The 15,193-nt window shown below is 37.1% G+C and overlaps 1 protein-coding gene across 1 annotated transcript in view; it reads right to left on the bottom strand.

Annotated features, from left to right (window-relative positions):
* Positions 1–15,193, bottom strand: part of pdhx (pyruvate dehydrogenase complex component X) — a 40,580-nt gene that overhangs the window by 10,818 nt on the left and 14,569 nt on the right. Inside the window, exons 4-5 of the mRNA XM_046859846.1 lie at positions 10,329–10,525; positions 5,128–5,226 (exon numbers count right to left, since the gene is read on the bottom strand). Coding sequence (XP_046715802.1) covers positions 5,128–5,226; positions 10,329–10,525 — 296 coding nt within the window. The remainder of the gene's footprint in view (positions 1–5,127; positions 5,227–10,328; positions 10,526–15,193) is intronic.

Genomic DNA, 15,193 nt, shown 5'->3' on the forward strand with positions numbered 1-15,193 from the left:
CTATTCATACAAAAATGTGTGAAAACACACAGGAAGGTCAACACAAAGAGTATAATATGAGTTATAGTCAGGTCTTAAATAAAGCCTTGGACTGGACTTTAATCTCAGCATGGAGTGCCAATGTTTTTATTATTACCCAGAAATAAACATAAGCCTTTAAGGTCTGAGAAGTCTTACATTTCAGTTAAGAAAGAAACTGTCTTGAGTAGATTTCCACACACACACACACACACACACACACACACACACACACACACACACCAAAATTTCTATTAGAACAACAGGCCTTAAGCTAGAACTTAAAAATGTGTCAATATCCATATTCTGTCAAGCATCCTTAGTACAGGAAATAAAATACTCATACTCCACAGAACCAATTTTCTATAACAGCAGCTCAGAAAGTAGTTCCAGCATTAAGTCAAATTCAACAGGTTTATACAACCCCAATTCTGAAAAATATTGGGACACTGTATAAAAACCCATATTTTATTCACAGTAGAACATAGAAAACATGTTTAAATTGAGGAAATGTACTATTTTTGCGGAATAAAATAATGGCACTTGTAAATTTGATGGCTGCAACACGTTTAAAAAAAGATGGGACAGATAAGATATTGGTTTATGAGATTTTGTAAATCAATGCATTCTGTTTTTATTTACATTGTACACAGTGTCCCTACATTTTTGGAACTGGGGTTGTATTAATGCGCTTAGTTTTGCTATCATTTGTAAGACAACATATCTCATACACAGGAACTTGTATGCTGTACACACCACACAATCGAAGCTTAATAACAAATCGATTTTTAAAAACTGTTGTTATGAGTGCATTACTGATATAAAGCTTTTTATGCGATGTTTGTTTATTTGCTTAGTAACACAGTACATTTTTCAATCTGGGAGAGTTTTCACTATAGGGGGCTTTTTTAAATTTCCAATTTCTTGGTAAAATGACAAAATGTGTTATGTCTTATTAAAAACAAGTAAAAACAGAACAGGAAGCTGGTGACGGAATGACCGTTCATAGCTGTTAAAATGTAAGTGACTACAGGAACTAACTTGTTTTGTACATTTTGTAACTAAGTTACTTTGCTCCAAAAAATATTGTATGACCAGCTATTCTTTAAAATATTTAAAGCTGCCTCAAAGCCGCCCGTCTCAAAAGCATGTGTTGCGAGTTCGAATGTTTGCACCAGATTTCATTTCATGAGATCTGTTCAACAAGACAGCTGTCACTTTCACCCATTCTCAAAGCTGACTGCTTCAAATCAGACTCATCATATTAAACAGCCATGTGAGACTGCAGTAAAAGCAAATGAGCAACTAACATGTTAAACACATGACTGCACACACCAACTGGTTTCACTAAATTTTCACCTAACGTGAGAAATTGTGTTACATAATGCGAAGGGTTTGGAAAAGCAAACAAGGTTCTTAATGGTTCATTTACACCTTTGGAACAGACGTCTTTCCAAGCGGGATTAAAAGATGTTGACAAATAACGGCTAATGATGGTGAACAATGTGGTTATCGATTATGATTAAAAAGCATGTTTACATCTTAAGCCATGTTCCAACATTTTTTTGTCTGAATTGTATATAAATAAAAGATTCATTCATGTTCGCTCTTATACACCATATTTTCCGGAATATAAGCCGCTACTTTTTTCCCACGCTTTGACTCCTGCGGCTTAAACAACAAAGCACCTAATTTATGGATTTTTCCTGGGTTTTTCCCGGTTTCACAAACTTCAAGACAAAAAACTGAGCCCCATATCATTAGACCAATGAAATTGCTGAACGGGTTCAGGTGAACCAATGAAATTCTTTATATTATATCGCACACTCGGACTGTCTACAGGAAAGGAGAATCATTTGTCACGCTGAAAACAACCGGAAGACAGTGAACAATAACTTTCTTGGTAGGCTACTGTTTAGATACAAGCCGTGTAAAAGACACTGTCATTCGTTAAAGCCTGTGTAAAGTTCATTAAGTAGACAGGTGCGGCTTATTTATGTTCAAAATAAAAATCTTTGAAAAATCCAGTCGGTGCGGCTTATATTTGGGTGCGCTTAATAGTCCGGAAATTACGGTAAATGCCTAACAATTACTCTAGGCTTTCATTTGCCTAGCACAATTGCTACTTATTCTAATTTCTAAACGGTTTTATCATTATGACCATTTTTATATATTGACCAACATCAGACTTTATTTGCCCACATTCCCCCAAAATGAAAAGATTTACTATGATTTGATTAAATATTATGCATAAACCCATCAGACCATATGATATTATATTCAACCCTATTTACCAGAGAGTCTTCTACAATAAGAGCACTTATGACATTCATCAACACTTAAAATGCAAGCTGTACAGATCCCCAGGCCAACATTGTTTTGCAATCCTAAGAAGTTTAATTAAACTGGCCTATTTCACTTAAGGGAAGATTTCCAGAAGATATTAATTCTGAAATACAGCATGCTATTAATGGGATTTTCAGAGCATAGAGAATAAGCACATCTCTCCTAAAAAAAAAGATAAAAAAAAAAGAAAAGGCAATACTGACTTGGAATAATCCTGCACTTACTGGCAGAATAACATGAAAGGTATTTCAAAAGGAAAGGTGTAAGAGGTAGAAATCGAGGGAGAAGGCAATGGGAGTAGAGTGGCGCATGGATCAGTGAGCACATGGTTTTCGAAGGTCATGATGGACAGGAATCAGGTGTGCAGCTCCCTTTTAGCTCTCTTGTTATAGCCAAGTGCACTGCGAACTTTGCTCTCTATACACATTAAGCCTTTCAGTGTCAGCCAGGTGGCCTCACGGTCTCGATTCACAAACACACACACTCTCTTGTTCCCTCCATTTCCTCTCCTTGCTTGCTTGCTGTTGATATAATTGTCCATCATTGTTTGGAGATGGTGGGAATCCCCCAGGTGACAGAGAAAGCAATCAGAGAGTACACAATCTCAAAAGCATGTGTGCAAACACAGCAACATGGACACCCAGTGAGCAGCCTTTTTTTTATTTTTTTGTTTTTTTTTGTTTTTGAACAGAAAGTCATAGATATCATCCATAGAGGCAAAAAACTTTTAGTGAGAATTGAGCAAAAAAAAAAAAAAAAAAAGTCTTAATGACCAAACAAAAAGGGGAAATGGATGAACATCCAATGTGAGTTTTCTATGTACCACACCTAATGGCTATGTCAGGACACAAGCAAACCCACACAGACATGCTCAAGCATGATCACAACCTGGAATAATAAGTGACCTGGAGTTATATGAGTAAGCTGTGATGCTACACCCAAACAAGCCCACTGAGAAACTCAATCATGTGGTTAAAGGACCACAGAGCTTGAGTTACTGTCTGTATAGAGTTTACCATGCTCCTCTTTTGGTTGTTATTCTTTTCTTAAATACACTAGTCATGTTGAATTTTTCACTTGTTCTCTTTGTGTGTTAATCTTTTATCTACACTGATTGCTGGATTGAAAAGAAGGACTTTATTGATATATAAATATTTCTTAAAAGGCTGATGCTGTTCCTGGGGCTCCAGGGGATGAGCTGCCACTGTTGCAAGGAAGAATCTGCCATGAAAACTTAAGTTCTACTAGGAGTTGCTTCTAGGATCATAGTTATTTATTTGTATTTTTACTTTTTCCAATGCAACATCGAAGGTCATTTTGGTACAATAATAACTCTATATCTTACTTAATCATTTGTTTAGGGCTAATTTAACAATCTTTTGTGAACTCTGTAAAAATGTCTTTTGAACACCCCTAACATTTAAATGCCACTGTTTGAATTATTTCCATAGAACAAAGCATAGTCATTGGTGTGTCATAGCCTGCACACACTGTAATTCTGTGAGAGACTTGTTATTTTAAACCATGCCTCACTGTTTGTGGGAAATCCCGCAGGTTTGCAGCGAGCTACTGGGGAGGGACAAGTGCTTTAATTAGTCCCACTGAAAAGTTCCAACTAAGAGTACAGTACAATCAGCTTTTACACAAACTGGTATAAATTCAAATGATGTGATATTGGGACTATTTTGCATGCAAGCAAAACACACTGCATATGTAACTCGTTTTTTTTTTGTTGCGAAAATGAATGCCCTCGATGCCCCCTCCCCTTTCTTTGAAAAGATTACGTAATCGTGGGTGACCTCATCCAAATGCACTGTGCCATGTTGCCATGCAATTTTGCACACTCAGAGCAACAAGGAGGCTGCTCTCCCGAGAATATTATCCGATAAACTTGCATGTGGGAGAACATATTTAGTGATAAACAGAGGGTCATGAAGATAAAGACAGGAAAATATTGTCTGCAGTTGTGTCGCTATGTACGGATATGCAGATATGATCTCTCTTCAAAAGACAGGGAACAAGGCTATGGTCTTAAATGACCTTGAGTCATTGCGTTTCCCCTCTCTGCCCAATTGCATAGAAAAATTACACATTTTGTTCCACTGATTGTGCCATGACATTTTGTACACACAAGGCTTGAACAATTCAAAACTAATATGGATAAAAAATACAAATAAAATAAAAAATAAAAAAAAAAAGCCTTATTTTACAGTAAGCAAAATATTTCAGAAAATTTAATTATACCACCCCCCCCAAAAAAAAACTATAATAAAAATTTCATATTAGCACTAAAATCTAGTCCCCCTGTGTGTTTTATTTTATTTTTTACAAGCCTCCGTTTACCATTAACTACTTTCCCCAAACAGACTTCACGTAATACAGTGCGTGTGTAAGGTTGCCAAGCCTCTCTTTTGTACTCAAAAACATAACCACACACAGCATGGCCACTGTTTTTGTAAGGAAGCAGGGAGATGGGGTTGCTATGGTAACCCATGTTGCTAATGAGGATGCCGGTCAATGTAGCAGGCATTCTTTCTCGCCTCCAGTGGCAGAGAGAGTGCATTAGAAACGTGCGCAGGGATCCCAAGACGCACGTCTCTGTCTGCCTTTTTCTTTTTGTTTTTATATCAAACGTTCTGCTAGCTCAAACAACCTCCTCGGAGACAAAGCCCATTACAACAACACGATTAATACAGACCCCAGGATTAATACACAAACCCCTCCTCTCTTTATGTGCAAATATATGTCCTTTTCTATACTCACTCTTTAGTGATGAGCCCCCGTGGTCCAGTGGCTGTAGCCAAGTGAGGATCCAAACCATGTGTGTCTAAAATATGTCTTGCAGCAGGACTCAACCGCAACCTGAGAAGATAAACAAACATACACACCCACATACAAAATCAATTAACAGATAGAGGAGATGGGAAAAGCATATTGATCTGGATGATGATGATAAATGTATGAGCAATCACTGACGCTGCAATGGTTATTAGATTATACACTTAGACTATTTATTAGTTTTTACAATTATTCAATTGACTGGTTCAGTAGAAACATTATACTGAGGTATTTTCATCTCTAAAGGCCATTATAAATCTCTGTTTAATTAGTAACGTTAGTAGTGTTAATAGCTTAATGGCTGGCAGTATTTAGGAGAAGCTAGCAAAATTTTGGTTTAATGGCAAAGCTTTTTGTCTCTTTAAAAAACAACAACAACAACAACAACAAAAAAGGGAACTCAAAGAGGTGCTTTTATAGACCATTTCAAGGATGTAAACAATAACAAACGCGTTGCGATGATACTGTGATGGTGTCTGGTCCTAAAGCATTTCCGGTGGCACCATTTTTAGTGCACGGACCTGCCGAAACAAACTGACTAGAAATTTTAAGTTTCACTTTTTAAGTAAAACAGAACAGCTAAGATATTTAGAAACGCTAAAAAAAAAAAAAAAAAAAAAAAAAAAGACGTAGAATTACCAGACATCAGATGACAACTTTTCACTCCGAACATTAAACGTTTACCTGCAGTATCGTCTCCAGACGTGAATTATTATCTGGTTGAGGGCGAGTGCGTCTACACGAGGGGACTGGTAAAGATTAATCGTAGTCTGAATTTAGTCATGCGGTGTGGATGATGTTTATTGGTTTGGTGAAGGTTGAAACAGGTCAAACGCTGTTAAAAATATCTTCTGTTTTTTCGTTGCTATGGTTACCGTAGAAGTTATTAGTGCATTGCATGTAAGTCTGTATGCCGAAGTATAATAATAATAAAAAAAATAAATAAAAAAATAAAAAAAAACAAAACAAAACACATTGGTAACTAAATTCTATTAGAGAGTGAAAGTTAAGGTTACAATTTTTAATAAGATCTGAGTATAATAGCATGAGAACAGTGATATGACGGAAAACGGGAGTTGTGAGAGTGTTGAGAAAGATCTGGGATGCACTGTTTATTCCGCTGTGGCAAATGTACGAGTTTCACCTCCTGATGTTCAATAAACCAAGAGTTGTGATCTCCTGAGCTCCTTATTGGTATCTGAACTGCAGTGGCGATAAACCGATCGGCTTAAGGAACCCGGGTAAGAACAGTGGAGCTAGCGTATAACACGTGCGCATTACTAAATGAATTGTTGTGTTGTGTATTTATGTATTGTGTACATAATTATTTTATACGTTTTGAAACGTTTGTGTTTAGATTAGGTAAAATGTGTAGCCATGTGCTGTCATTCTTTTTGGTTTTGAGTGCGCACAAATAAACAAGAAGGTGCATGCAATACAATACAATGTGACTTAAAAAAAATTAAAAAATAATAATAATATTTCATGTTAAATTCTAATTCATCATGTGTTGGTTTTTGATAACAGTAGACATCCTCTAGCTGCTAGTCAGCATCCAGTCTTCACTGCTGTAATCCCAAGCATCATGTGTTTTATTTTTCGGAAATTTAAACACAATTTTAATTACCAACAGCAAGTTATTTCCTGGTCTGAGAGAGCATGAACAGCATGGTCCAGGTTTTAATTTTGACATTTAAAATCACAAGTATAAATAAACTCTCAATATAGTGTATAATCCTGCTAACAGGAAACTTCCAAGGCCCAAAGACGTAGTGATGAGTCGTTTGTGAATGATTCGTTCATTTCGAATGAGTCTTTAATGTGACTCAGAACGAGAAGTCGAGTCATTCATTCGTTTCCTACTGAACGCGCTTGAGCAATGCATCGCAAATTCTCCGTAGGTTATGTACAGGAAACACATTTAAGTAGTTTACCTCTCGACACTTGTAGTCCGAATTGCTCGTTCTTTTATCACGTGACTCCCATAGATGCTAATACGCACTGTATTACAGAGGAAACAGAATTAAGTAGTTCATCTCACAAGTCCCGTCGCTACTCGTTCTGTACCAGAAACGTGAAATGTGATGCGCATGTGTGCAAATGCGTCTACTTTATATGTATTTATATCAAGAGAATCATTAGTAAAGGACTATTTCCCTTACGGATCAGGTAGCTTTAATCAGTACAGTATTATAAATACCCCAAACTTTCGGAAATTCTTTCGACATACTTCAGACAGAAAGTAGGCACATTTTGTGCACGTGCAGTACAAATAGTGTTTCCGGTACAGATCGAGTAGCCACAAGTCCTCTGGTCTGAATCGTTTGCCTTTTTGTCACGTGACATACTACACTATAAAGGTACAGTACAGACCAAAAGTTTGGACACACCTTCTCATTCAAAGAGTTTTCTTTATTTTCATGACTATGAAAATTGTAGAGTCACACTGAAGGCATCAAAACTATGAATTAACACATGTGGAATTATATACATAACAAAAAAGTGTGAAACAACTGAAAATATGTCATATTGTAGGTTCTTCAAAGTAGCCACCTTTTGCTTAGATTACTGCTTTGCACACTCTTGGCATTCTCTTGATGCCTACTTTGAAGAACCTACAATATGACATATTTTCAGTTCACTTTTTTGTTATGTATATAATTCCACATGTTAATTCATAGTTTTGATGCCTTCAGTGTGACTACAATTTTCATAGTCATGAAAATAAAGAAAACTCTTTGAATGAACAGGTGTGTCCAAACTTTTGGTCTGTACTGTATATATAATATATATATAAACTTTGGTCTGTATATATATATATATATATATATATATATATATATATATATATATATATATATATATATATATATATATATATATATAAACTTTGGTCTGTACTGTATACATAATATATATACAGTACAGACCAAAAGTTTGGACACACAAGGTGTGTCCAAACTTTTGGTCTGTAATGTACTTAAAAGAATAAAAGGAATGAAATGAAGTAAATTACTCAATAAAAGATTGGTTCATTTTGATGAACAAGATTTAAAGAGACGAAAGAGTCACTAAAATGACCAGATCTTCCCATCGCTACAAAGACGTCACTTCCTCACATGAACGAATGGTCGTTGAAAGTCTATAAAACCGTAAAATCCACCCGATACACATAGGTTTTTGTCCAATCAAATTTACTGAGATTGTTCCACATGTTCTCTGCCACTATCCAGTTCTCCTCAACCGGGAAGAGGTAAAGGCTAACACACGCCTCTTCAGGGACATATGACGGCAGTCAACTGTCTTTTCAAACTGCTCCACATCACTCTGAAGAAAATGCTATCTAGCCCTTTACGCATACACGAGCTAACAGATGGCCACGAATAATTAATGTCGCTGTGATTGACAAGGAAGAGACAGTATGCCATCCCTCCCAACTGGACAGCACGGCCAAATTTGCTCACTTTGCTATTGCCCATGGATGACTTGAAATTTGAGTTTGAAAACAACAATTTAACAAATACACAAACAAACAAAAAAAATTATTAGGCTATATTTTCCGTTTAATCTCAGCAAAGCAAAATCAAGTACATATCATTCCTAACACTGTAATGCTAGGCAAATATCACTTGAACTCTTAAGTATAATGTTTGCCATCGGTAGTAATAAGTAGTACGCTAATACCACCATTGTGTAACCCAATATAATTCCATATACAGTATAACTGCAATAACCAGTCTGCAGGACAAAAGGAAAAACTATATAAAAAGAAAACCCTCAAACAGCTAGTAAGCTTTTTGTGAAGCATTGCAGGTTATTACACAGCAACAGTAGCTTTATTATAAACACCCTACCCCTTAATATACCGCCCGTCCAAAAAAACACATTTGTTCCCATCCAGAGTTGCAGTAATTTTTCACCAAGATCTTGTATTTGTGATGGCAGAGTTGGACCGCTGCGCAAAGTCTTCTCCAGCACATCCCAAAGATTCTCAATGGGGTTAAGGTCTGGACTCTGTGGTGGCCGTTCCATGTGTGAAAATGATGTCTCACCCATGCCTGACCAACTTCAGCAACCCCGGATCATAGTACTGCCCCCACAGGCTTGTACTCATCCGCCTCTTTTCTTACCCTGATGCATCGATTACTCTGGAACAGGGTAAATCTGGACTCATCAGACCTCATCATTCTTCCATTGCTCCAGAGTCCAATCATTATGCTCCCTAGCAAATTGAAGCCTTGTTCTCTGATTAGCCTCACTGATAAGTGGTTTTCTTAAAGCTACACAGCTGTTGAGTCCCAATCCATCCGCATTTTACGTGTGGAAATGCTCTTACTTTTATTATTAAACATCGCCATGAGTTCTACTGTTGTTTTATTACTATTTGAATTTACCAAATGTTTAACTGATCGCCGATTACGATCATTCAAGATTTTTTCCTCGAAGATGATGGTTCCCCACTATCCTTTCAGTTTTTAATAATGTGTTGGACAGTTCTCAACCCAATTCTAGTAGTTTCAGGGATCTCCTTAGATGTTTTTATTGCTTGATGCATGCCATTAATTTGACTCTTTTGAAACAGATCAACATCTTTTCCATGAGCACAGGATGTTTTTTAAGAAATGAGAAGCTACTCACTGCATCAGTTAGGGTTAAATAACTTGTTGCCAACTGAAACAATCATTCATGCAGTAATTATCTAATATCTTAGCTATTTGCTAAGTTAAATCTGAGTGGTGACTTTTTCTTTGGATGGGCAGTGAATATAGAAGTCTACATTTCAATATGGCAGATTTCAAGCTGAGGCCATGCTTATAAGATAACTGGAAAAATGATGAGCCTGATATTCTTGACTTCAATGAAAGATATTTGCTTCAGACTATGTCTTGAAAAAATTATCACCACAGTGGTAAATGCAATATGAGGCGTGCAAAATCCAATCTCAACTCCTCTGATCTAATCACGGTCCAGCCATGGCTTCTCTAAATGTAAACATATTCAGAATTATGCCTCAGCATTCTATAATGTATGGAAATGCTTTCCTGTACAAATCCTGTAGTATAAAACAGCTCATGTTTATATTTAGGACTGCTGAAATTGTGTAGTGTGACTTGGGCATTACATACGGTCCAATGACAGGTGCAGCTCTGGAGGGTGGTGTAACAGGTGCTGGGGAGGAAGGTGCAGCTAATGGTGGGGGAGGACTTGAAGCAGGTTGGGAGGAGACAAGAGGAGGAATTTCCACTTGTTTCCAGTCTTCCCCTTCTTCAACCATCAAAGCAATGAGAGTACCTAAACGCACATTTTTACTACCGTCCTCCACCTGGGAGAGAGAGAGAGAGAGAGAGAAAAAGACAGAGATCATCTTAAAACTAATGATAAAAAAACTAAGTTATTAAAGAACTTTAGCTAGTCAGTGCAATTCCACTGTTAATGACGGATCAGAAACTATAAAAATACTCATTTAAAAACCAATGGATATTTATACAAACATAAACTTCTTACATGACAAAAATCACAACAACCTACACCCTCCTTACCCTCAAGATATTATATATATATATATATATATATATATATATATATATATATATATATATATATATATATATATATATATATATTACCATAAAGCAGCAATACAACTTCGCTGTCCATAGATTTAGAGTTTAGGTAAATTACACAATGCAAAACAGACTTTCAATATCGAATCTTTTGCATAGAACACCTGGAAATGAGAATACATTACAGAATACAGGAAGCTGGTTGTCAAGAGACAGGAGATTATTTAAGATAGTCATTTAAATTTCACTACTTATAAACTTGGTTTATGAAAAATGGTTATGATTAAACAAACAAAAAAAAAAATCCGGACACAAAAAAAAAATGCATTAAAAACCAGGTGTTAATGGGATCTTGATTCTTTTGTTCTGCACAGACAATCCGTTGCTTTGATTTCCAAACACTCCCTGTATATAAATAGGGACAAACATTAATGTACGATAAGAGTAAACCAATAGATCAGTTGGACGGGCGCTTCCTGTGCTGTTTATTCAAAAGCTTCTGATTGAGCCAGTGAAAGTAGGAAAGTGGGTTTAAAGGAAAGTATAAAAAGAGATTAATTGAAGAAAGGCTGCATGGCAACTGAGTCATCATTCCTCCAAAGGGCGCAGTTCTACCAAAGTAAAAACAAGTCATAACTAAGAACAGATGGACATAATTCATTATTGAATCACACAGTTAAAGGTGCAGGTTGGCTAAAAATCAATTGTACACATTGGTTATTTACAGCAAAATTCTTGGTTTGTAACTGTGTGAGTCTAAATTATCAGATGATCCATATCTAGGAAGTAGAAACTGATTATCTAACTGTTCAATTAATTTTAAGGCATAGAGTAACCATAAATATGCATAAAATGGACATACATAAAAACAATATCTGAACAGATCATCTTTATAGCATTTTCTTTTTTTACTCCAAACAACCAGCAACTAAAATCACATTCAATTTCATATAAGATGCAGCAGAAGATGCTAAACACCTGGGAAATTAGAAATAAAAGTCTTTTACTCAAATCGACTTGTGCTGAAACGTTCTGGGCAATAGAATTAAGTGTGGAACGTATAAAGACACTTTTAGACTGTCACTGCTGTACTACAGAGCATGAATACATGTCAGTTAAATGTAACGTATTATACACGTGCCATGAAGACGTGGATGATGGGTCAAGAGAACTCAGACAATGCTTTGCAGACTTCCTGTCTCTGATTTTGAAGGAATTCTTTTGTTAGTTGGAAGTGCAGCGTATTTGCTTAGAAACCGACAATGGAAAAGCCTAATAAAAGCCCCATTATGCAATGATTTTCTTTTGTTCATTTCTAGCCATGTGCACTAAGAGTTATGCAAGCACTTACAATAAGCTAGTCAGGAAAACAGAAAGAACACGCTGCCACATAGGAGGTAGAAAATCCACAGACTTCGGTGAGGTTGGTAAAAACACAAATATAAACCAACAACATATAATCATCAATAAACAATAATTACTCTGAAGCATTTACAGTGACTTTCTCAGCTGCAGAACTTGACAAGACATTTGCACGGTTAAACCCGTTTGCGTTGGTGACTGATTTCAATAAAAAGATTGATTTAATATGGCACTTCAATAGTGCTTCTATTGGTTCAGAAGCTTAGTCTGCTATGCTTAATAAAATGTACTAAAGCAAGACTCAGATGTGAAGAAATTATCGGCAAAAGTATGTGGACACCAGACTATAACACATATGTGAGCCTTTTCCAAACTGCTACCAAGAGGCCCAAACATGTTCCACAGGACAATGCCCAAATACACATAGCGAGGTCCAAAAAGACAAGGGTTGTCAAAATTGGTGTGCAAAAACACAAGTGGCCTTCACAGAGCACTGACACCCTCCCCGCTGCATACATTTGGGAAAAACTGGAGCAATCCCTCCGATATGAGGACCTAAACTCACTAAAGCTCTTGTGCGCCTGAACAGGTAACTCAGATACAGCCGTGTTCCGAAATCTAGTGGAAAGAAGAATGGAGGTTTTTTTTATAACAGCAAAACGGAGGACTACGTTGTTTGCTTTTGCCATAAAATGTTTCTGAAAGAGCTGCAACATCTAAGAATTCCAGGTATGCCAGCTGAGTTTCATCAGACCCCTATTGTGTTCAGATGGCTAACTCACTCCATGGCTCTTTTGTCTTGTGCTGCAGCTATCTTAAGGCTTTTCTCTGACATTTTGGTGAGAATATGGCTGGCTCTTTGTTTCTCAAAATCCACAAGACCCACATCATGTGCTTTGGACAGAAATCTAGTGGCAAATCCCACACTTCCAACTTCTTTTGGCAAGAATCCTGCCTTCCAGCTGCCCTACTGGCAGTTGCAGAACATACTCTCATATTTGGCCAGCTTCCTTCTATAGGACAACCCAAGGGACTATAAGCTCCAGCAGGACAACTGGTTGATTTCAACAGCAAGACAGTGTTTGCTATCATAGTAGTAGTTGTCATGTGACTAGGGAAATTCAGCTGCCACTTGAAGTCCAACAATAACTCCCAGACACTCGCAGAGCTCAGTACTCGTGCACATATTTTTAACCCCCTTATTTTAAAATATCTTAGCTTAGATAACGTTTGGTATTTGTGGTAGCTGTAAAACATTGAGGCATTTCCCAATTTGCTTATGAAGAATCTACGTATGATCCTGACGGTATAGGTATTGCGATTGTTCTCTGGCGTTTTAGCAGTTTCTCAGGTGTAAACAAAACGTGGAATGATTTATTATTTCTATACAGATTATAGATAATGATTAAAACTGTGTTCACTTGATCAGGCAGTGCTACAGTCCACCATTTTTCCTCACGTCACAGATGACCAGACTTTACTGGACCCAGGCTGAAATGAAGAGCTCAACACTGCCATCGCTTGGAAGAACTTGAAAGCTGCAAACTAGCACCTGCCTTTTTCTCTTTTTGTTTTACCTTATCCACGTAAATTGAAAGGTTAATAGAGACATGCGCTAAGCTCTAACAGAAACAGCGTATGTTTTCAATATCAATGTAAGCAATGAGAGAAATGGTGCTTCACTAGTACAAGACCTGTGTGTATTCATAACCCTCTACACACCGAGACCACACGCATGACACAATAGGGGGAGGTGGGTTGGCTTCTTTATAAAAACTACACCAGGCACATTGATCAGGTCAGAGAAGTGTCAAAGGCTGCCATGAACCCAACACCCCATTGCTTGTTACTAGGCAGACTAACAGTGAGGTGGGCTTCTGGGAAATTTACAGCTACGCTGCCTCTGATTTTTGTGAATAATTCAAAAACAAATAATGTGTGAGACAAGTTACGCACCTCAGGGCTGCCCGTAATAAAGAAAATACCTATTTTTCAATTTGTTTTTTATGAGATTCATAAGCTTTTTTGTTACTGCGAGGCAGAGCCAATTTAAACAACAGTGCAGGACCCAGTGATCATCATAATTTCTCTATAATGTATCAGTAATCTCAATAAACCTGGTTGAGAATAATCTGTTACATGGGGGAAAAAAAAAAAAGTCGTAAAAGCTACACTGTGGGGTATTTTTGTTAAAATCACAATAAAAAACCATGGGGGATTATGAAATACTTTATTCTGCAATGTTCCTAAGCTACTGCGAGTGGTTCTATAGAAGTAATTTACAGTCTGCCATTTGACAGGGAACTTGTACACGTCATCCATCACCTTAAAGATGCCAAACGCACCAAACTCAAGTATTTTTCTTTCTATGTTTTCTGTGTATTTTCTTTTCCATTATGGCCTGACTTTATAGCCAACATTATAAAGACTTGAAATCAGGCTGTAGGACAGATTACAGAAAGAGCATTTGGCAGATGCTCCTACCCAGAGCAAATCTTTTACTTTAACCAGAGAGAACAAAACACATCTAACCTGTCGAGGCAATGACGCCAAAACACTGTGGTATCGGGCACTAAGACAATCAACAGCCCCTTAGGTTGGAGCCTCCATGGATCAGGCTTGTTTGTTCAGCACATTCCACAGATGTTTAATCAGACTGATCTGGGAAGTATGGAGGGTATGTCAACGTCTTCACCTTTTTCATGTTCCTCAAACCATTGCGGGATAATTTTTTTTGCAGTGTGGCAGGGCGTATTATCCTGTTGAAAGGAGCTACTGTTATTGGAGAACACCACTACCATAAAAAGGTGTACTCTGCAACAATGTTCTCTACGATGCACCGACCTTCCATAGGATATAAAAGAAAACATCATTCAAAAGACCTGGCCGTCATCTCCTATCATTTCATTGGACAGTTCTGATGCTCACATGCCAAACATAGCTGCTTTCAGCAGTGGACAGGTGTCAGAATAGGCACCCTGAACGGTTTGATAATATAATAGAATTAATGGCAAACTGAGCAATTACCTGTACTGGTAACTTCATTGATATTGATTATAAAGGGT

This window comes from Silurus meridionalis, chromosome 10 (assembly GCF_014805685.1).
Source record: "Silurus meridionalis isolate SWU-2019-XX chromosome 10, ASM1480568v1, whole genome shotgun sequence".
Taxonomy (NCBI): Eukaryota; Metazoa; Chordata; class Actinopteri; order Siluriformes; family Siluridae; genus Silurus; species Silurus meridionalis.